The sequence below is a fragment of the Carcharhinus amblyrhynchos genome, chromosome 7 (genome assembly GCF_965287045.1).
Source record: "Carcharhinus amblyrhynchos chromosome 7, sCarAmb.v2.hapA, whole genome shotgun sequence".
NCBI lineage: Eukaryota > Metazoa > Chordata > Chondrichthyes > Carcharhiniformes > Carcharhinidae > Carcharhinus > Carcharhinus amblyrhynchos.
Window position 1 is genome coordinate 126,474,492 of NC_137330.1, and position 24,322 is coordinate 126,498,813.

At 46.5% G+C, this 24,322-nt stretch overlaps 1 protein-coding gene across 1 annotated transcript in view; it reads left to right on the plus strand.

The window, feature by feature from the left end:
- The window catches only part of LOC145345623 (dynein axonemal heavy chain 8-like), a 1,557,438-nt gene that overhangs the window by 1,187,937 nt on the left and 345,179 nt on the right, over nt 1-24,322 (plus strand). The window contains exon 70 of the mRNA XM_080193457.1: nt 7,507-7,683. Within this exon, the coding sequence (XP_080049583.1) occupies nt 7,507-7,683 (177 nt within the window). The remainder of the gene's footprint in view (nt 1-7,506; nt 7,684-24,322) is intronic.

Consider the following 24,322-nt stretch of genomic DNA (forward strand, 5'->3'; position numbering starts at 1 on the left):
AGTGTTGGGGGTTACAGATAGTGCGACATGAACCCAAGATCCTTGTTGAGACCGTCCTCATGTGTGCGGAACTTGGCTATCAGTCTCTGTTCAGTGACTCTGCGCTGTCGTGTGTCGTGAAGGCCGCCTTGGAGAATGCTTACCCGAAGGTCAGAGGCTGAATGCCCGTGACCACTGAAGTGTTCGCCAACAGGAAGGGAACAGTCTCGCCTGGTGATTGTCGAGCAATGTTCATTCATCCGTTGTCATAGTGTCTGTATGGTCTCCCCAATGTACCATGCTTCGGGACATCCTTTCTTGCAACGTATCAGGTAGACAATGTTGGCCGAGATGCAAGAGTATTTACCGTGTACCTGGTGGATGGTATTCTCACGTGTGATGATGGTATCCGTGTCAATGATCCGGCATGTCTTGCAGAGGTTGCTGTGGCAGGGTTGTGTGGTGTTGTGGTCACTGTTCTCCTGAAGACTGGGTAGTTTGCTGCGAACAATGGTCTGTTTGAGGTTGTGTGGTTGTCTGAAGGCAAGAAGTGGGGGTGTGGGGATGGCCCTGGTGAGATGTTCGTCTTCATCAATGATATGTTGAAGACTCCGGAGAAGATGTCTCCGGAGGGAAGTTGAAGTGCAAATAGGAAAACAGATTCTGGAGAGATGTTTTAACAACAGAGTTGTCGTGATGGGAGACTTCAATTTCCCAAACATCGACTGGAATATCCCGAGGGTAAGGGGTTTGGATGGGGAGGAGTTTGTTAGGTGTGTTCAGGAAGGTTTCCTGACACAGTATGTGGATAAGCATACGAGGGGAGAGGCTGTACTTGACCTGGTACTGGCGAATGAACCAGGGCAGGTGATGGATCTTTCGGTAGGAGAGCATCTTGGAAATGGTGACCATAATTCTATCTCCTTCACAATTGCGTTGGAACGAGATAGGATCAGGCAGGCTAGGAAGGTGTTTGTCTGGGGTAAGGGGAGATACGAAGAAGTCAGGAAGTTACTTGGACAAATAAACTGGAAGGAGGCGTTCTTAGGGAAAAGTACCAAAGGAAGGTGGCAGATATTCAAGGAATGTGTGTCTGGAGCTCTGAATGACAACGTTCCGATGAGACAAGGGGGTTTTGGTAGGTCGAGGGAACCGTGGTGCACAAAGGCTGTGTTGAACCTAGTCAGGAGGAAAAGGAAGGTGTACAAGAGGTTCAGGGAATTAGGAGAGGTTAAAGATCTTGAGGAGTATAAGGACTGTAGGAAGGAACTTAAAAGGGAAATTAGGAGAGCCAGAAGGGGTCATGAGAAGACCTTGGCGGGTAAGATTAAGGAGAATCCCAAGGCCTTCTATAAATATGTGAAAGGTAAAAGGATAAGAAGAGAAGGGATAGGACCTATAAAAGGTGAGGGGGGAAAGGTTTGTGTGGAACCAGAAGAAATGGCAGAGGTGCTTAACGAGTACTTCGCCTCAGTATTCACAGTGGAAGCCGATCTGGGAGATTTTGTTATGGATTTCCAGCAGATGGAAAGGATTGAGTACGTGAATATTAAGGAGGAGGATGTGTTGGAACTTTTGAATTCCATCAAGGTAGATAAGTCGCCGGGACCAGATGGGATGTACCCCAGGATACTGTGGGAGGCAAGGGAAGAGATTGCAGAGCCCCTGGCGATGATCTTTGCGTCGTCAATGGAGACAGGAGAGGTTCCGGAGGATTAGAGGATTGCGGATGTAGTTCCTATTTTCAAGAAAGGGAACAGAGATAGCCCGGGAAATTACCGACCGGTGAGTCTAACCTCAGTGGTTGGTAAGCTGATGGAGAGGCTTCTGAGGGACAAGATTTACGAACATTTGGAGAGGTTTGACATGATCAGGAATAGTCAGCATGGATTTGTCAAGGGCAGGTCGTGCCTTACAAGCCTAGTTGAGTTCTTCGATAATGTGACTGAACACATTGACGAAGGAAGTGCCGTGGACGTAGTGTACATGGACTTCAGCAAGGCGTTTGATAAGGTCCCCCATGCAAGACTTCTTGAGAAGGTGAGAGGGCATGGGATCCAAGGGCCTTTGGCCTTGTGGATCCAGAACTGGCTTGCCTGCAGAAGGCAGAGAGTGGTTGTGGATGGGGCTTTTTCTGAATGGAGGTCAGTCACCAGCGGAAAACCTCAAGGATCTGTTCTGGGACCCTTGTTGTTTGTCATTTTCATAAATGACCTGGATGAGGAAGTGGAGGGATGGGTAAGTAAGTTCGCTGATGACACGAAGGTTGGTTGTGTTGTGGATGGTCTGGAAGGATGGCAAAAGTTGCAGCAGGACATAGATAGGATGCAGGACTGGGCGGAGAAGTGGCAGATGGACTTCAACGCAGATAAATGTGTAGTCGTCCATTTTGGCAGAACCAACGGGATGAACGAGTACACTATCAAGGGCAGAAGTCTGAGTAGTGTTGAAGAGCAGAAGGATCTTGGGGTCCGGGTCCACAGGACTCTTAAATCGGCCTCGCAGGTGGAGGAGGTGGTCAAGAAGGCGTATGGTGTACTGGCCTTCATTAATCGAGGGATTGAGTTTAGGAGTCGGGAGGTAATGCTGCAACTTTATAAGACCCTTGTCAGGCCTCATTTAGAGTATTGTGCGCAATTCTGGTCGCCTCACTATAGGAAAGATGTAGAAGCTATTGAGAGGGTACAGAGGAGATTTACAAGGATGTTGCCTGGACTGGGAGGCATGCCTTATGAAGTTAGGTTGAGGGAGCTGGGACTCTTTTCCCTGGAGAGACGAAGGTTGAGAGGCGACCTGATAGAAGTTTACAAAATGTTGAGAGAAATAGATAGGGTGGACTCTCAGAGGCTATTTCCCCAGGTTGAAATGGTCGCTACGAGAGGACACAGATTTAAGGTGCGGGGAGGGAGGTTCAGAAGTGATGTTAGGGGTAAGTTTTTCACTCAGAGGGTGGTGAGTGAATGGAATCGGCTGCCGTCAGTGGTGGTGGAGGCGAACTCGCTGGGGTCTTTTAAAAGACTTCTGGATGAGTATATGGGGTTTAATGAGATTGAGGGTTATAGATAGGTCTGTAAGTTGGTAGGTGTTGATGTGATCGGCACAACTCGTGGGCCGAAGGGCCTGTTTGTGCTGTAGTGTTCTATGTTCTATGTTCTATGTCGTAGCTTCTCCGCTCCAGGGAAGTACTGGACGACAAAGGGTACTCTGTGCACTGTGTCCCATGTTTGTCTTCTGAGGAGATCGGTGCGGTTTTTCGCAGTGGCGCATCGGAACTGTCGATCTATGAGTCGAGCACCATATCCTGTTCTTATGAGGGCATCTTTCAGGGTCTGGAGGTGTCTGTCACGATCCTCCTCATCTGAGCAAATCCTGTGTATACGGAGGGCTTGTCCATAGGGAATGGCTTCTTTAACATGTTTAGGGTGGAAACTGGAGAAGTGGAGCATTGTGAGATTGTCTGTGGGCTTGCGGTACAGTGAGGTGCTGAGGTGACCGTCCTTAATGGAGATGCGTGTGTCCAAGAATGCAACTGATTCTGGGGAATAGTCCATGGTGAGTCTGATGGTGGGGTGGAATTTGTTGATATCATCAGTGATTCTTCACCATGAGGCCAAAGGAAGAAAATGTCATCGATGTATCTAGTGTATAGCATCGGTTGAAGATTCTGTGCAGTGAAGAAGTCTTGTTCGAACCTGTGCATGAAGATGTTGGCATATTGAGGTGCAAATTTGGTCCCCATGGCTGTTCCATGTGTCTGGATGAAAAACTGGTTGTTGAAGGTGAAGACATTGTGGTCCAGGATAAAGCGGATGAGTTGTAAAATTGCTTCTGGAAACTGGCAGTTGTCAGCATTGAGTACTGAGGCAGTCGCAGCAATGCCATCGTTGTGGGGGATGTTGGTGTAGAGCGCCGAGACATCCATTGTGATGAGGAGTGTCCCTGGTTCAACTGCTCCATGTGTGCTGAGTTTCAGTAGGAAGTCCGTAGTGTCGCAACAAAAGCTGGGGGTTCTTTGTACAATGGGTTTCAGGGTGCCCTCGACGTAGCCGGAGAGGTTCTCACACAGACAAGCCCACAGACAATCTCACAATGCTCCACTTCTCCAGTTTCCACCCTAAACATGTTAAAGAAGCCATTCCCTATGGACAAGCCCTCCATATACACAGGATTTGCTCAGATGAGGAGGATCGTGACAGACACCTCCAGACCCTGAAAGATGCCCTCATAAGAACAGGATATGGTGCTCGACTCATAGATCGACAGTTCCAATGTGCCACAGCGAAAAACCGCACCGATCTCCTCAGAAGACAAACACGGGACACAGTGCACAGAGTACCCTTTGTCGTCCAGTACTTCCCCGGAGCGGAGAAGCTACGACATCTTCTCCGGAGTCTTCAACATATCATTGATGAAGACGAACATCTCACCAGGGCCATCCCCACACCCCCACTTCTTGCCTTCAGACAACCACACAACCTCAAACAGACCATTGTTCGCAGCAAACTACCCAGCCTTCAGGAGAACAGTGACCACAACACCACACAACCCTGCCACAGCAACCTCTGCAAGACATGCCGGATCATCGACATGGATACCATCATCACACGTGAGAATACCATCCACCAGGTACACGGTAAATACTCTTGCAACTCGGCCAACATTGTCTACCTGATACGTTGCAAGAAAGGATGTCCCGAAGCATGGTACATTGGGGAGACCATGCAGACGCTACGACAACGGATGAATGAACATTGCTCGACAATCACCAGGCAAGACTGTTCCCTTCCTGCTGGTGAACACTTCAGTGGTCATGGGCATTCAGCCTCTGACCTTCGGGTAAGCATTCTCCAAGGTGACCTTCACGACACACGACAGCGCAGAGTCGCTGAGCAGAGACTGATAGCCAAGTTCCGTACACATGAGGACGGTCTCAACAAGGATCTTGGGTTCATGTCGCACTATCTGTAACCCCCATGACTTGCCTGGGTTTGCAAAACCTCACTTACTGTACTGTCTGGAGACAATACACATCTCTTTAACCTGTGATCAGTGCTCCTTCCACTCACATTGTTGGCCACTTCAAGACTTGAACAGCAGGTTAGGTGTAAAGATTTGCATTCTAATCAGTAATCTCTAAACTGTCTGTGCTTTATATGCTCTGTCTGAGGCCAGAACTCTCCATTCACCTGACGAAGGGACTAACCCGAAAGCTTGTGAGTTTACTATCAAATAAATCGGTTGGACTAAAACCTGGTGTTGTCAGACTTGATACTGTGGCAACCAGAATTGAACACTATATTCCAAGTGTGGCCGAACTAAGGTTCCATAAAGCTGCAACATGATTTGCCAGTTTTTCAATTTATGCCCCGGCCATTGAAGGCAAGCATGCCATATGCCTTCCTGACTATCTTCTCTACCTGCGTTGCCACTTTCAGTGACCTGCGTACCCGTACACCCTGATTCCTCATATCTATATTAGACCTTCCAAAACGTATTACCTCACATTTGTCCATCTCTCCATCTGCCATCTCTCCACCCAACCTCCAACCGATTTATATCCTGGTGTATCCTCTGTTAGTCCTCATTGCTATCTGCAAATCCACCAACTTTTGTGGTATCCGCAAACTTACTAATCAAACTAGTTACACTTTTTTCCAAATCATTTACATATATTATGAATAGCAAACGTCTCAGCACTGATCCCTGAGGAACACCGCTTATCACAGCTCTCCATTCAGAAACATACCCTTCCACTGCTACCTTCTGTCTTCTGTGACCAAGCCAGTTCTTTATTCTCCTTGCTTGCTCACTTCGGATCCCATGCGACTTCACCTTCTATACCAGTCTACCATGAGGGACTTTGCCAAAAGCCTTACTGAAGTCCATGTAGACAACATCCATTGTGCTACCCTCATCAATCATCTTCATCACTTCCTCAAAAAACTCGATCAAGTTCATGAGACATGACCTCCCCTTCACAAAACCATGTTGCCTCTCACTAATACGTCCACTCATTTATAAGTGGGAATAAATCCTGTCTCAAAGAATTCTCTCCAATACTTTCATTACCACTGACGTACGGCTCATTGGCCTATAATTATCTGGATTATTCTTGCTAACCTCTTTAACAAAGAAAAAACATTGGCTATTCTCCAATCCTCTGAGACTTCCCTAGTGGCTTGTGCTACCAAATAAACCTGTTGGAATTTAAACTGGTGTTGTGAGATTTCTTACTATACTCCCCTGTAGCCAATGAAGATACAAAGACTTCTCTCAAGACCATAGCAATTTCTTCCCTTGCTTGTCTCAGTATTTTGGGGTAGATCTCATCAGGCCCTGGAAACTTGTCTACCATAATGTTTCTCAATAACCCAAATACCTCCTACAAACTATCTACACACCCTTTCCCAGATTGATCATCCACCAAACCCTTCTCTTTGGTGAAAAATGACACAAAGTACTCATTTAATACTTCACCCATTTCCTCTAACTCCACGCTTAGATTCTCTCCCCTGTCCTTGAGTGGGCCAATCCTCTTCCTGGCTCCCCTCTTGCTCTTTAAATATGCATTAAAAGCCTTGGGATTTTCCTTAATCCTGCTTGCCAATGATTTTTCATGATCTCTTTTAGCTCTCCTTACTCCTTGCTTAAGTTTCTTTCTACTTTCCTTGTATTCCAAACTTGCTTCATGTGGGTTTCAAATGTTATGGTTCACAGCCCTTTGGAGGAATTGTAAACTGTGTGAGGACATCCTTTAAAACTAAAATGCCCTGTGTGAAGTTACACATCCACAACTCCACACACTGCCTATGCTCCTATGCCAAGCTCTGCCCTTTCACTCGCCCCTTAAGGCCCCTCATGTCCCCATGCCAACTATGGCACTTCCATGTCTATTGTCCTACTGTATACTTGCTAGAATCAATGAATCAATGAACATCACAGTGTTACGTGGGTCGTGTAAAAAAAAACTTTTAATAGATGTAATTTCTCCTATACTTAAAAAACTTCTGGACCGAGCTAATTAAAATATTGATCATCCAGACCCTTTGAAATGACAAAAAGCTATAAATCCTTGAAATGACTTCTGAAATTCACCACAGAGTTTGATGTGCAAATCAAACAGGTGTTCTCGAAAGTTATTAAATTCTGACACAACCTGTTCCCCAGAGGAAACAATGATTGATGGATGATTTTAGCCTGCACCCATCCTTTGGCAATGAAGATCAAGCCTTTATGGGCAGTTTCTTCCGTCGCTGGTGGCCCAAGCTAGGAATATTCCAATCCTGATACCAACATAGGTGATGAAAATTGGGGTCTTTAACTCTGTTTCTCTCCACAGATGCTATCAGATCTGCTGGGTATTTCCAGCAGTTTTGTTTTGATTCCTGATTTCCAATAGCAACAATATAAGGTTTAAGTTTATTTATTAGTGTCACAAGTAGGTTTACATTAACACTGCAATGAAGTTACTGTGAAAATATTGCTTTAGCTTCAGCATCTCTACTTCTTCACTATGATATGTTGCAGGTTCTGGGAGAGGTAACAGTGAGTGCACAAGCAGCAGAGCTGGTCAAGAATGAAGTTCTGGTTGTTAAAGATAAAGCCCAGAAAATTGTCGATGAAATTGAAGAGGATAAAAGTATTGCAGAGGGCAAACTGATAGCTGCAAAACCAGCTTTAGAAGCTGCAGAGGCTGCCCTCAATGTGAGTAACTTGATACCGGAATAATTATAGAAACTATCTAATAGAATGAGAGAATGAGTAAATTGTAACATGAAAGGAGGACTTTCTTGCTCTGTCCATGCTGGCTGTCTACCAGAGCTAGTTTAGCGAGTATCAGTACCATTCCCACCCATCACTCTCCACCAGTGCATTTTTTCTAATCATATCATTATCTAATTCCCTTTGGAAAGCTAACATTGAATTTATCTCCATTACACTCTCAAGCTAGGCATTCTAAATCTATTGAAAATTTAAATATTTTTTATAAAAAGTTTCTATATTGGTGTTACAAGTAGGTTTACATTAACACTGCAATGAAGTTACTGTGAAAATCCTGTGCAGTCGCCACAATCCGGCGCCTGTTCGGGTATAATGAGGGTGAATTTAGCATGGCCAATGCACCTAACCAGCACATCTTTTGGACTGTGGGAAGAAATCAGAGACCCAGAGGAAACCCATGCAAACACGGAGAGAATGTGCAGGCTCCGCACATTCCTAAGTTAGGAATCAAATCCGGATCCCTGGAGCTGTGAGGCAACAGAACCAACCATTGTGCCACCTTGAATGCTTTTCCTTATTTCCTGTTTGGTCTTTTGCCTTTTTCTTAAATCCATGTTCACTTGTTTTCAGCTTTTCTTACTGATTTATTCTTCCCAGGCACCATGGGTGGAATTTCTCATCTTGCCCTTACCCTAAGAAGTCCAGTAGGACATCATCCGATTCCTCAGACCAGCATTACAGATTTTCTTTCACAGGTTCTCCCGTTTCAGTTTTTGCCTATAAGCCAGGAGCAGGAGCACAGTCTTGTGATCTGATTTACCAAAGTATGGTCGGGTGACAGAGCGGTAGGTATGTTTGATATTTCTGTCGCAGTGGTCTAGGATGTTTGGGCCTCTGGTAGAACAGTTGTGTTGGTGGTATTTTGCTAGAACACTCTTGAGCTTAGCCTGATTGAAGTCCCACAATGAACAAGACCTTGGGATGTTTTGTCTCAAAGCTATTTGTGCCCAGTATGGTCTTCATGTCCTCATGGGTTGGGATGTATTCTAGGTCCAGGAAGCAGAAACTCACCAGTGTTGTTATGTCTAGGCACCATGAGGTTTTAATGAGAAGGCAGACCCCACCTCCCGTAGTCTTGCCTGAGGCCGCCATGTGGTCCATTTGATGAATTAAGAAGCCCTCTGGTTGTAGGGATGGTAACGCATACTACGCTCACTGTCTCCCAGGCCTGAAAAGAAGCAATCACCTCAGGAAGCGTGGAAAACATGCAGGTGTGTGTGAAACAACATGGTCCCAAGGCCTCCCTCCCCAGCTTATTTCTTGCAAATGTCCAATCTCTGGAAAACAAGCTGGACAAACTTAAAGCCAGACTCACTTTGGGGATTCAAGGGTGTAGGGCCCAGTCCAGTGAAGCAGGAGTGAGCCACATCTCTGTGAAACAGAGCACACAGTAATCCCTCAGTTCTCTTTGAATTATTTTATGGGACACAGGCAGCACTGACTGGGCCGGCATTTCTTGCCCAGCTCTCAGAGCATTTCATTGTCAATCACATTGCTGTGGCTCTGGAATCACATGTAAGCTAGACCAGGGAAGGATGGCAGATTTCCTTCCCTAAAGTACAGTGTCCAGATGGGTTTTTCCAACAATCAACAATGTTTTCATGGTCACCATGAGATTCTTAATTCCAGATATTTTTTACTGGATTCAAATTTCACAATCTGCTGTGGTGGGATTTGAACCAAGGTGCCCAGAACATTAGTTGAGTTTCTGAATTAATAGTCCATTTGGCCATCACCTCCCCAAATAATACCACTTGACCGTCACCTCCCCAGTGTGAGTCTGGCTTTAAGTTTGCACTTGTTTTCCAGAGACTGGGTGTTTGCAAGCAAGAAGCTGGGGAGGGAGGCCTTGGGACCATATTGTTTCACCCACACCTGCAGGCCTGCATGTTTTCCACATTTCCTGGAGTGATTGCTTCATTTCAGGCCTGGGAGACGGTGAGTGTAGTATGTGTTATTAAGGGTATAGGTGCATCCAATGAAGTTCTTTGCTCAGGCCAGTGTGAAGATGGAGTATTTGTTGCTTTGCTCGCGGTTCCTGCATTGGTAGATGGGTCTGCGCGGTTGGGCCTCTCGGGTCACTGTCAGGTTGCTGTTTGGCTTTAGAGATGGGAGGATGTCCAGACCACGCTCCAGTATGGATGGGTCAAGAGGCAGTAAGTGGATGATGTCTCTGGGGCCACAGTCAAGCCAATGGCTGGGTCCATGTGTTGGGGTCCTCAGGGTCACTGCCAGGTCAGGGTCTTCTTTCAGAGTATCTCTAGACCTGCAAGTGAATTTAAGAGAGCAGTGTTAGTGATTTTTAGGCAGTGGGAGTTGATTTTTAGAGGTGTGGGACAATGATAAAAAGGGGAGAGTGGAGGGAGTGCTTGGGGCCTGCAGGAAGTCGCAGCTCTCCAGGTCAGAGGGGTTGGGGCTGGTGGGGTGGTAGTTCCAGCTCCAGACTTACTGGTCTGGCCATCGGGTTTGGTGGAAGCAACCAGGGGGAGAATGCCCAGGGATGCAGGTCTGCCCAGTGGAAATTGGTAGAGTGAAGGCCTTGGCTGTGAGGGCTGAGGGAATGCTGGCTAGAGTCTGGAAAGCAGCCTAACAGCATATTCCTGGTCACTGGGGGCTGGCAGATTGAAGGGCCTGGCTTCAAAGGTGTTTTCCTGGGTGTTGGGAGTCTTCACAGTGAAGGGCACTGATTGTAGAATGTTTTTCTGCGCACTAGGAAACGATGTAGGGAAAGGCACGTGGGGCAGGCTCAAAGGGCTAGATGGCCTACTCCTGCTCTTATTTCTTATGTTCTTATGTTCTAAGACTTCAGCACAGGCTGCAGATACCACATGGCCAGCTGACCTGGCTCAGCTTCAGGTTGGGTGTCTCCAGGGTTCTAAGGATCACCAAATCTGCAAGAGATTGAACTAGAGCATTGTTAGAGATTCATTGTTCTCCAGAGCAGTGTACTTGGAAAGTGTTGGTGGCTGTGGTGAGTGTTCGATTTTCGTTCGAGTTATTTTTCTCTATTGCTGGTTCATGGGGTTTTAGCGGAAGTTAGGCATGGGGGCAGTCGGGAAGGGAGCGCGGGAGTTTAAAAAGAAGGCCGCAGTAGACAGCAGGCAGCATCGGGAGCAGGCAGCAGAGTGAGGTGGGAGCAAAGTGAGAGCTGTAAGGGCTTTGGTTCACTGGGCTTAGGTTCCATCTTTCCTGTTTTCCATTTCTGTATTCATAACTCCAAGGGTGGTCGGGTAAATGGCAGGGTCTATGGGGAGACGCTTCAGCTGCATTAGGTGTAATATCTGGGAGTTCCTGGAGACAACATGTCTCCTGAAAGTCCACATCTGCATCAAGTGTTTGGAGCTGCAGCGTCTGAGGGCTGGGGTCAGGCAATTAGAGCTGCGACTTGAGGATGTATTTTTAGTCAGGGAGAACGAGGCAATAATGGATGTGAACCACAATCAAGTGGAGATCCCAGAGCCTGGGGGTAGGGACAGGTGGGTTACCATTAGGAAGGGAAAAAAGAAGAGGAGTCACAGTCCAAAGACTACCCCAGCGGTAGTCCCCCAAAATATCAAGGGCAAGGCGACAACTGGGGTAGAAAAGGCAAGAGAAAAGGAGCAGAAAGCCTCAGAGGGAAGGAAGGGGGCTGGATGTGAGATAGTGGTGGGGGATGGGAGGGTTAGAGGAATTGATAGGCGGTTCTGTGGACAAAAGTGGGACTCCAGGATGGTAGTCTGCCTCCCTGGGGCAGGGGTACAGGATGTGTCAGAGAGGGTAGAGGGAATTTTGAAGGGCCAAGGGACCCAGGCTGATGTAATTGTACACATAGGAGAGAAGGACATAGGAAGGAAGAGCAGGGGGGATATACATAGGCAGTTCAGGGAGTTGGGGGCCGGGCTGAAGAGCAGGGCCTCCAGGGTGGCGATCTCTGGGCTGCTGCCAGTGCCTTGTAACAGTGGGGCTAGGAATAATGAGATCCTACAGCTGAACGCATGGCTGAAGGATTGGTGCAAGACAGAGGGTTTTACATTTGTAGACCATTGGGAAGTCTTTATGAGGGAAGGGCACCTGTACAGGAGGGATGGGGAGCATTTAAATGGGAAGGGCACAAATATTTTAGCTGGGAGGTTAGCTGGAGTGTTTCGGCAGGGTTTAATCTAATATAGAGGGGGGGTGGGGATGAGACTGAGAGCTCAGTAGGCACTGGGATTGGGAGTGAGTTGGATGACAGGGTAAGTTTGGATGAGAGGAAAATTCTCCTTGAGAAGGAGGATCCGAGTGGGCCTGGAGGTCTGGAGTGTATCTGTTTTAATGCAAGGGGCGTGACGGGTAAAACGGGTGAACTTAAGGCCTTAATGTTCACAAGGAATTTAGATGTGGTGGCAGTGACAGAGACAAAGAACAAGCAAAGAACAAAAACAGCCCGGGAAACAGGCCCTTCGGCCCAACGAGCCCGCGCCGCCATCTCTACACCACCAGTCCCCCTCTCCACCCACGACCCCTGTCTAATGTTTTATGGCCATCCACATTGAGGGAAACTGATTTAGGGACAATTTATCCCTGCCAATCAGCCTAACAGCACATCTTTGGGGTGTGGGAGGAAACCGGAGCACCCAGAGAAAACCCACGCAAGCACGGGGAGAATGCACAAACTCCCACAGACACCGGCCCAAATCCACGTGTCTGCATAGCAATCAGTGATAGTCACTGATCTGTCATCTTGCCCAGTATCTGGTCCAGTTTAAGCACACACTAATGACATGGAGCACTAGGCCAATCTCGAACAACCAAGAGCAGCCCCAGTACGACCCATCGCGTGTATGCCCCTCGTTGGACACGAGGTGGACCGACTTAAAACCTGTGAATGAAAAGAGAAAAAACATTATTATCATACTACACCCATTTACATTACCAGGGATGCCCCAATGATAATGACCCTTATTTAAACAATCTCCGATATCCACCCATCTCCAACCCACTCAGGTGCCTGTCTAAGTTACTCTTAAATGACTCTAGCGTGTTTGCCTCCACGACCTTACTTGGCAGAGCATTCCATACCCCCACGACCCTCTGTGTGAAAAACCTCCCTCTAATATCTGTGTTATACCTCTCCCCCCTCACCTTAAGCCCGTGGCCCCTTGTCCTACGTGTCTCTACCATAGGAAATAGCTTACCTCTGTTTACTCTATCTATACCCTTCATAATCTTATATTCCTCTATTAGATCCCCCCTCAGTCACCGTCTTTCGAGGGAAAAGAGCCCCAATTTATTCAATCTTTCCTCATACCCCAGTCCTTCCATACCAGGCAACATCCTGGTAAACCTCCTCTGCACTCTCTCCAGAGTCTCCGCGTCCTTCCGGTAGTAAGGCGACCAGAACTGGATGCAGTACTCTAAATGCGGCCTAACCAACGTTCTGTACAACTGCAACATTAGACTCCAGCTTTTATATTCTATACCCCTTCCCATAAAGCCTAACATACCATAGGCTTTCTTCACCACACTCTTCACTTGCACTGCCACCTTCAAAGACTTGTGCACTTGCACCCCCAGGTCTCGCTGCGATTCTATACTCCTTATGGGCTTACCCTTTATCATATAACTCCCCCCTACATTATTCCAGCCAAAATGCATCACCTCACATTTGTCCGGATTAAACTCCATTTGCCATGTATCTGCCCAATACACCAGCCTATCAATATCCCGCTGTATTGCCAGACACTGCTCCTCACTGCCCGCCAATCCAGCCATCTTGGTGTCATCAGCAAATTTGCTGATCACACCACCTACTCCCTCTTCCAAATCATTTATATACACTACAAAGAGAAGAGGTCCCAGTACTGAGCCCTGCGGCACACCACTAGTGACAGACCTCCAGCTAAAAAAGGACCCCTCCACTACTACTCTCTGACTCCTCTTTGCAAGCCAGTTCTCTACCCATCTAGATACCTGACCACATATCCCATGAGCTTTAATCTTCTGTACCAACCTACCATGAGGGACTTTGTCAAACGCCTTACTGAAATCCATATAGACGACATCAACGGCTCGTCCTTTGTCGACCGTTTTTGTCACCTCCTCAAAGAATTCTATCAGATTGGTAAGGCAAGACTTCCCCTTTACAAAGCCATGCTGCGTATCCTTAATCAGATCGCAACGCTCTAAGTCGGCATACATCCTATCCCTAAGAATCCTCTCCATCAACTTGCCTACCACTGACGTTAAACTCACCGGCCTATAGTTACTCGGGTTATCCCTCCTACCCTTTTTAAACAACGGTACCATGTTCGCTATCCTCCAGTCCTCTGGGACCTCACCTGTGTCCAAAGAAGAGACAAAGATTTGCGTCAGAGGCCCAGCAATTTCATCTCTCGCCTCCCTAAGCAGCCTAGGATAAATGCCATCGGGCCCCGGAGATTTATCGGTTTTAATGCTACCTAAAAGCCCTAATACTTCTTCCCTCGTAATCGATAGACCTTTCAATTGGTCTACCGCTCCCTCGATGACCGTACCAGACATCAAGCCCCTCTCCTTCGTGAATACCGACGCAAAGTATTCATTCAGGATCTCCCCCATTCCCTCAGCCTCTAAGCACAATTCCCCACGTCTGTCCCTGAGAGGACCGATTTTACCCCTAGCCACCCTTTTGCTCTTAAGATAGGAGTAAAACGCCTTTGGATTCTCCTTAATCCTACCTGCCAAAGCCATCTCATGCCCCCTCTTTGCTCTCCTTACTCCCCTTTTGAGATCCCTCCTACTCTCTCTGTATTCCTCCAACGGTCTCTCCATTCCCAGCTGCTTAGATCTGACATACACCTCTCCTTTCTTCCTAACCAGGTCTTCTATATCTCTAGTAATCCACGGTTCCCTAATCCTACCTTTCCCATCCTTCCTCCTAACCGGCACATGCCTTTCCTGCACCCATTGCAGTTTTCCCTTGAAAGACTCCCACATGCCTAACGTGGTCTTGCCTTCCAACAGCCTATCCCAGTCTGTATCCCTAAGCTCCTGCCTAATCCGGCTGTATCTAGCCTTTCCCCAATTTAGCACCCTCCCCTTAGGAGAGCTCTCATCTTTTTCCATTCGTATCCTAAAGTAGACAGAGTTGTGGTCACTGTTAGCCACATGTTCACCTATCGCAACCTCAACCACCTGACCCGGCTCATTGCCCAGAACTAAATCCAGTATCGCCCCCTCTCTAGTCGGGCTATCTACATACTGTTGCAAGGATCCTTCCAATACACATCTTACGAATTCCTCCCCGTCCGACCCCCCAGCTCTAGGCACCTTCCAATCCACCCCAGGGAGATTCAAATCTCCCACTGCAACAACCCTACATATGTCCAAAATGTCTCTACATATACCCTTTTCCACTGCCCGTGGGCTATCGGGCGGCCTATAGTACACTCCTAGCATAGTAATGGCCCCCTTCCTATTCCTCAACTCCACTCACAGAGACTCAATTCCCAACCCCTCCATGTTATCCTCCCTCTGCACCGCTGTGATCTGCTCCCTAACTAAGACCGCCACTCCCCCTCCTCTTTTCAACCCTCCCCTATCACGCCTAAAACACTTATACCCTGGAATATTTAGTTGCCAGTCCTGCCCCTCCTTTAACCACGTCTCTGTCACTGCCACCACATCTAAATTCCTTGCGAACATCAAGGCCTTAAGTTCATCCGTCTTTCCCGTCACACTCCTCGCATTAACACAGATGCACTGAAGACCCTCAGGCCCACTCGGATCCTCCTTCTCCTGGGAGATTTTCTGATCATCTAGACTTACCCTGACCTCTAACTCACTCCCACTCCCAGTGCCTGAGCTGTCTCTCTCCTCCCCACCCCCCCTCCATATTAGTTTAAACCCTGCCGAAACATTCCAGCCAGCCTCCCAGCTAAAATATGTGTACCCTTCCCATTTAAGTGTTCCCTATCCCTCTTATACAAGTGCCCTTCCTTCGCAAAGACTTCCCAATGGTCTACAAAACTAAAACCTGCACTAATCCCTCAGCCACGCATTCAGCTGCAAGATCTTACTATTCTTATCCCTGCTATTGCTGGGCACTGGCAGCAGCCCAGAGATCGCCACCTGCACTTCAGCCTGGCTCCCAACTCCCTAAACTGCCTACGTATTTCCCCCCTACTCTTCCTTCCTCCGTCCTTCTCACCTACATGTATAATTACATCCACCTGGGTCCCTTGGCCCTTCAAGATTCCCTCTACCCTCTCTGACACATCCTGTACCCCTGCCCCAGGGAGGCAGACTACCATCCTGGAGTCCCACTTTTGTCCACAGAACCGCCTATCAATTCCTCTAACCCTCCCATCCCCCACCACTATCTCACATCCAGCCCCCTTCCTTCCCTCTGAGGCTTTCTGCTCCAAACGTGGTTAAAGGAAGGGCAGGACTGGCAGCTGAATATTCCTGGGTATAAGTGTTTTAGGTGTGACAGAGGAGGGTTGAAGAGAGGTGGTGGATTGGCGTTGTTAGTTAGGGAGCAGATCACAGCAGTGCAGAGGGAGGACAATAAGAGGAGTTAGAAATTGAGTCGCTGTGGGTGGAGTTGAGGAATAGGAAGGGAGCAATTACAATGCTAGGAGTGTACTACAGACCACCCAACAGCCCGCAGGCAGTGGAAGAAGGTATATGTAGAGACATTTTGGATAGGTGTAGGAAGAATAGGGTTAACATAAGAACATAACATAAGAAATAGGAGCAGGAGTAGGCCATCTAGCCCTTCGAGCCTGCCCCACCATTCAATAAGATCACGGCTGATCTGTCGTGGCTCAGTTCCACATTCCCACCCTCTCCCCATAACCCTTAATCCCCTCGCTTATCAAAAACCCATCAACCTGCGTCTTAAAAATATTTAGCGAGGCAGCCCCCACCACTTCAACGGGCAGAGAATTCCAGAGATTCACCACCTAAGAAGTTCTTCCTCATCTCCGTTCTAAACCGCCCCCCTTTATCTTGAGGCTGTGCCCTCTAGTTCTACTGTCCTTTCTCAGCGGGAAGAGTCTCTCCACCTCTATCCTATCCATCCCATTCATCATCTTATATGTCTCAATGAGATCTCCCCTCATTCTTCTAAACTCTAATGAGTACAAGCCTAATTTATTCAGCCTCTCCTCATAGCTCAACCCCCTCAACTCCGGTATCAGCCTAGTAAACCTCCTCTGCACTCCCTCCAAGGCCAAAATATCCTTGCTTAAGTACGGCGCCCAAAACTGCACACAGTACTCCAGCTGCGGCCTCACCAATGCCCTATACAGCCGCAGCAAGACCTCCCTACTTTTATATTCAATCCCCCTCGCTATGAAGGCCAGCATCCCATTCGCCTTCCTGACCACCTGCTGCACCTGCAAGCTGGGTTTTTGTGACTCATGCACAAGGACCCCGAGGTCCCTCTGCACCGTTGCCTGCTGCAGTTTTTCTCCACGTAAGTAATAATCCTTCCTACCATTATTCCTACCAAAGTGGACCACCTCGCACTTGCCAACATTAAAATCCATTTGCCATTTCCTGGCCCATTCGCCCAGCCTATCTGGATCCTTCTGCAGACTCTCCACACCCTCCGCACAATTTGCCGTTCCACTAATCTTGGTGTCATCAGCAAATTTCGACACCATACACTCGGTTCCCTCCTCCAGATCATCTATATAAATGGTAAATAGCTGAGGTCCCAGCACCGACCCCTGGGCCACTCCACTAGTCACCAACCACCAATCCGAATAGCACCCATTGACCCCCACTCTCTGCCTCCTATTTGACAACCAATCCTCTATCCACGCTAACACCCTACCCCCAACTCCATGCCCCCTGACCTTCTGCAATAACCTCTTGTGAGGTACCTTGTCAAACGCCTTCTGAAAATCAAGAAAGACCACATCCACCGGCTCTCCTCTTTCCACCGCCCTAGAGTGGGAGATTTTAATCTCCCTGGGGTGGATTGGAAGATGCCTAGAGCTGGGGGTTCAGATGGCGAGGAATTTGTAAAATGTGTACTGGAAGGGTCCTTGGAGCAGTATGTAGATAGCCCGACTAGAGAGGGGGCTATACTGGATTTAGTTCTGGGCAATGAACCGGGTCAGGTGGTTGAGGTTGCGATAGGTGAACATGTGGCTAACAGTGACCACAACTCCGTCTACTTTAGGATATTAATGGAAAAAGATGAGTGCTGTCTGAAGGGGAGGGTGCTGAACTGGGGGAAGGCTAGCTACAGCCGGATTAGGCAGGAACTGAGGGATACAGACTGGGAGAGGCTGTTTGAGGGCAAGTCCACATTCGGCAAGTGGGAGGCTTTCAAGGGAAAACTGAAATGATTGCAGGAAAAACATGTGCCGGTTAAGAGGAAGGATGGGAAAGGTAGAATTAGAGAGCCGTGGATTACTAGGGATATTGAGGACTTGGTCAGGAAGAAACGAGAGGCGTATGTTAGGTCTAAGCAACTGGGAACAGAGACAGTATTGGAGGAATACAGAGAGAGTAGGAGGGAGCTCAAACGGGGAGTTAGAAGGGCACAAAGGGGGCATGAAATGGTTTTGGCAGACAGGATTAAGGTAAATCCACAGGCATTTTACTCCTATGTCAGGAACAAAAGGGTGGTTAGAGTAAAAATCGGTCCTCTCAGGGACAGAGGAGGGGAACTGTGCTTAGAGTCTGAGGGAATGGGGGAGATCCTGAATGAATACTTTGCGTCAGTATTCACAAAGGAGAGGGGCTTGATGACCGGTACTGTCTTGGAGGGAGCTGTCGACCAGTTGAAGGAAATATCCATTACGAGGGAGGAAGTATTAGGGCTTTTAGGTAGCATAAAAACTGATAAATTTCCGGGGCTTGATGGCAATTATCCTAGGCTGCTTGGGGAGGCGAGATTTTAAAAGAGTTAGAATAAAGTTTTAGAAGCATAAACAAGAGTGAAAGATAGAATTAGAAGATGTGCTGGGCACAGCTTGTAAGAAGTCACCGTACTCTGGTGCCATCTTGAGTAGAACTCTGTTTGGAGTCAGTGGACTGGTCAGTATTTAAAAACTCTGTGACCAGCCTAAACAAATACACCATTAACTGACTTCATTAATAAGTGTGCAGAGGACTGTGTGCCAAAGAAGCAAATCCATGGATGAACAGGGATATCCACAGCCTGGTAAAGTCCAAGTTTGATGCATTCACATCAGGCAACCCTGACCTATACAAGAAATCCCCATATGATCTACAGGGATTCATCAAAGATGCCATAAGACGGTAGCAGACCGAGTTAGAATCCCAGGCTAGCCACACAGACTCCTATCGAATATAGCAAGGTCTGAAAGATGTAACAGGCTACACGATGAATGAAGGTAAAATCACCGGCTCCAATGCACCCCCTTCTTCAATGAACTCAGTGCACTCTCTGCCCGTTTTGAACAAGAGGTCAGCGAGAGCACACCGTCTGCCCTGGAAGGCTCAGGTGAACCCGTATCTGAGGTCACCATCACAGATGTCAGAGCAGCTTTTCTGAAGGTCAATCCATGGAAAGCCTAGATATGAAACTCAAAGGAGCACTCAAGTTCTGCACAAACCAGATTATAGGGGTATTCACAGTAATCTTCAACCTCTCCTTACACCAATCTGAGGTCACTATCTGCTTCAAGAAGATGACCATCATCCTCGTACCAAATAAAAGCCAGGCAGCGTGCCTTAATAACTGTCTGACATCCATCATTATGAAGTGCTTTGGAAAGGTTAGTCATGGCACAAATCAATTCCTGATTCCCAGAATGCCTGGATCCACTACAGTTCCACTATTAGCACAGTAGGTCTACAGCAGATGCCAACTCCCTGGAACACCTAGGTAATAAACTCACCTACGTCACTCCTATTCATAGACTCAGCCTTTAACACCATTATTCTGAGACTCATCTCCAAACTTTATGGTCTGGGACTTGTCTCCTCCCTCTGCAATTGGATCCTGAACTTCCTTACTCACAGACCACAATCAGCAAGGATAGGCAACAACATCTCCTCCATGATTAACCTCAAAACCGGTGTCCCACAAGGCTGTGTCGTCAGTCCCTTACTATACTCCTTATACACCTACGACTGTGTGGCCAAATTACTCTCCAACTCAATTTTCAAGTTTGCTGATGACACCACCATTGTGGGTCAGATCTCAAACAATGACAAGACACAGTACAGGAATGCGATAGAATTGGTGCAACGACAATAATCTCTTCCTCAATGTTAATAAAACATTGTTAATAAAATGGTGTTATGATATTACCTCGTGTTGTAATCTGCTACAATTATTTGGGAAGGTGTTAATTTTTCCTAATTAACGGTTAGATAGTCATTAATATAAAGGCCTAGCACTCACTTCAACTGACTAATTAACAAGATATTTTATTTAAATAACCCAGAACTTTAACCAAACATGTAACATATTAACTAAGGTACATTTCGACTGAAATGCTGTTTGAATAATACAAGGAACATTCATTACCAAAATTGTAATAATGGAATGTTAGTCACTCTCAAAACGTAACCAAGTCAGGTAGTTTTCGGAAGTTTAGGCATTCTTCTGCAGTCACACGCTGCCTGTAAGATCTTTCTGACACAGTATTCCTCAGTTGGATATTTAAACTGGCAGGAGTGGAGAGCTCGAGAGATGGATACTGGCCTTTTGACTCGCTGCCTTGGCCTCTGGAGATGTTCTTCCAAGATGTTCTTCCCAAAATGACTTTATACCTGGACTTTATACCTGCTATGACCTCACAATTTTCTTACCCCAGGATTGGTCTGAGGCTGTCAACAACAGCAAATTCAAAGCTGATAGTTTCTTTTAGCTCAGTGTTTTCTTTAAACTCACAGAGTATTAGCTGAGTGTCCTCTTTAAACTTAGAGGCTATTCGCTCAGTGTTTTCATTAAACTCACAGAGTATTAGCTGAGTGTCCTCTTTAAACTTAGAGGCTATTAGCTCAGTGTTTTCATTAAACTCACAGAGTATTAGCTGAGTGTCCTCTTTAAACTTATAGGCTATTAGCTCAGTGTTTTCATTAAACTCACAGAGTATTAGCTGAGTGTCCCCTTTAAACTTAGAGGCTATTAGCTCAGTGTTTTCATTAAACTCACAGAGTATTAGCTGAGTGTCCTCTTTAAACTTAGAGGCTCTTCGCTCAGTGTTTTCATTAAAGTCACAGAGCATTAGCTGAGTGTCCTCTCTAAACTCATAAATTAACAAAATGCAAAAACCTGCAGATCCGATTACCAAGGCAACAATGATGCTTTTGATCTTTTGGAAACAAATGTTGCAACCTGGAATCAGTGTGTACATTTTAGCGCAAAACTCAAACACAGATTTTAAAGGGACTACACATTATTTCCTTTCCTCCTATCATTTTTTAAATTCTTTTATATCTTTAGAAACATTCTTTATATCTTTACAAACTCAACTTCATAACCATAGTTATCAACTTCAGGAAGTGCAGTGGAGAACATACCCCTGTCTACATCAATGGGGACAGAGTCAAAATGTTTCAAGTTTTTAGGTGTCCAGATCACCAACCTGTCCTTATCCCTCCATGAGGACACTACAAATAAGTAAGCTTACCAACACCTCTACTTTCTCAGGAGACTAAGGAAACTTGGCATGTCTGCTGCCCTCTCACCAGTTTTTACAAGTAAACCACAGAAAGCATTTCACAGCTGTATCACATTCTTTCACGCTATATCACAGCTTGGTATGGCTCCAGCTCTGCCCAAGACCGCAAGAAACTACAAAAGATCGTGAATAAAGCCCAGTCCATCAATCAAACCAGCTTCCCAACCATCAACACTGTCTACACGTCCTGCTGCCTCGGAAAAACAGCCAGCATAATCAAGGACTCCACACAGCCTGGACATTCTTTCTTCCACTTCTTCCATTGGGAAAAAGATACAAAAGTCTGAGGATACAAACCAACCAACTCAAGAACAGCTTTTTCCCAGCTGCCATCAGACTTTTGAATGGACTTACCTCAGATTAAGTTGATCTTTCTCTACACCTGAGCTATGACTGTAACACTGCATTCTGCACATCTTTTTTTCCTATGTACAGTATGTTTTGTCTGTATAGAAACAATACCTCTCATTGTACACAAATACATGTGACAATAATAAATCAAATTAAATAACAGGGCTTCTGCCATGCAATGATGGACACCCATTCGAATACATTGTAATATAATTAGCAGGCATCCCCACTGTAACATCCCCCCCATTAAGAAAGTCTCCCCTGACAGCAAGACACTGGGTGGAATTTTGAGGCTGCATTCACCCCGAAACCTGAAAATCCCGCCAGAGGTCAATGGATCTTTGTATTATCTGCCCCACGCTTTCCCCGATTCCTGTGACGGGCAGACTGGAAAATCATGTTAGCAAGTTTAAAAAAGGTTTTTAAAACCAAGGAACTGGGTGAACAGAAGCCAGAAAGAAATCCCACAACACCAGTTTAAAGTCCAAGCAGGATTTATTTGTAGCAAAAGCCGCAAGGTTTTGGGACAGCCTGTCCGTTCGTCAAGTGGCTGGGCGTTCCACATCATGAACAGAAGCCGCCAGGAGACAAATTTAAGTACAGCCCCCAGGGGGGAGATGATCATGGCTGGGCAGTATCCTGGTATTGTGCCCTAGTACCGTCTCCAGCACTGCCAGGGAACACTGGCCAGAAAGCACTACTGGGGCTGCTTTTGTTGCGAAGGTTTGATTGGTTGGGAGAAGTTCCCTTAGGAAGGGAGTCCCTGGGGAGATTCTGTGTCTGTGAGAGGGTTCCTTTTTATTTGTCATTTTTTTAGATTTGTCAAGAGCTTTGGTTGCTGCCAGGGGGCAGGCTCTGAATGAGCCCACTCTGCCAGCATGATGTCATGGGACCCACCTCGTCACTTTTTCTTTCAAAGTGTTTAAAAATACAACAGGAAAACCCAGTATGTTTTCCCCTCAAAAGACAAAACTTGGAAAAAAAAATCAGAAGATTGTGCCCATTGTGACATAAAATATGGCAGGAAAAGTCAGCAGATCAGCCCATGAGATATACTGCATTTTTGCTGCCTGAATCGACATAGTTCAAAAATAGGAAAAGTTTCGCCTATAGTTTCAGTCAGCATGATGTGTGGCTTGGAGGAGAATGTTCAGATGGTGCTGTTACCATGGGTCTGTTGCACTTGTCTTCATAGATGGTAGAGGTTGCAGGTTTAGAAGGAGCTTTCATTGAAGGCTTTTCTGTAGTGCAGTTTATAGATCTCTGAATTGTTACACTATTTTGCCTATCATGTCTGCACCACCTCCCCAAATGAGAAGTTCACCAAAGCCATGATCTCTCCTCATGAACACTACATTCTTCCTTTTGGCCCTGGAGGGAGTGCAGAGGATGTTTACTAGGCTGATACCAGAGTTGAGGGGATTGAGCTATGAGGAGAGGCTGAATAAACTAGGCTTGTACTCGTTAGAGTTTAGAAGAATGAGGGGAGATCTCATTGAGACATATAAGATGATGAATGGGATGGATAGGATAGAGGTGGAGAGACTCTTCCCGCTCAAAAAAGACAGTAGGACTAGGGGGCACAGCCTCAAGATAAAGGGGAGGCGGTTTAGAACGGAGTTGAGGAGGAACTTCTTCACTCAAAGGGTGGTGAATCTCTGGAATTCTCTGCCCATTGAAGTGGTGGAGGCTGCCTCGCTAAATATTTTTAAGAAGCGGGTTGATGGGTTCTTGATAAGAGAGGGGATTAAGGGTTATGGGGAGAGGGCGGGAATGTGGAACTGAGCCACGACAGATCAGCCATGATCTTATTGAATGGCGGGGCAGGCTCGAAGGGCTAGATGGCCTACTCCTGCTCCTATTTCTTATGTTCTTATGTTCTTTTCAGATAAGAACCTCATTCCCTGTTGAATGCCTCAATTGAACCTGCCTCTGCCACAATTTCAGGAAGTGCATTCCAGATCCTAACCATTCACTGCATGAAAATATTTTTCCTCATATCATCATTGCTTGTTTTGTGGATTATCTTAAACCTGTGTTGTCTTGAACCTTTCACAAGTAGGAACAGTTTTTCCCTATCTATTCTGTCTCGACCCCTTATAATTTTGAATGTGTCTATCAAATATCCTCTAAGTCTTCTCTTCTCCCAAGCTTCTTCATAACCTACTTTTATAACTGGAGTTCCTCACCTCTGGATCCATTCTCACGGATCTTTTCTGCACTCTTTCTAATGCCTTCACATCCTTTGTAAACTCCAGGACTGAACGGGATGCTTCATCTGAGATGGAACCAGTCTCTTATATATGTTCAACATAACCTCCTTGTTCTTATTAATAAAGTCCAGGATACTGTATGTTTTGATAATTGTGCTCTCAGCCTATCCTGCCATCATCAATGGCTGATACACTAGGGTCCCCCCAGCTCCTGCATCCTCTTCAGAGTTGTGACATTTATTGTGTACTGTCTGTCTTTGTTCTTCTAACCAAAATGAATCACTTCACACATCTATGCTTTGAATATCATCTGTCATTCATTTGCTCATTCCATGAAAGTGTCTATGTTTTACATTATCCTCCTCGCAGCTCACCATG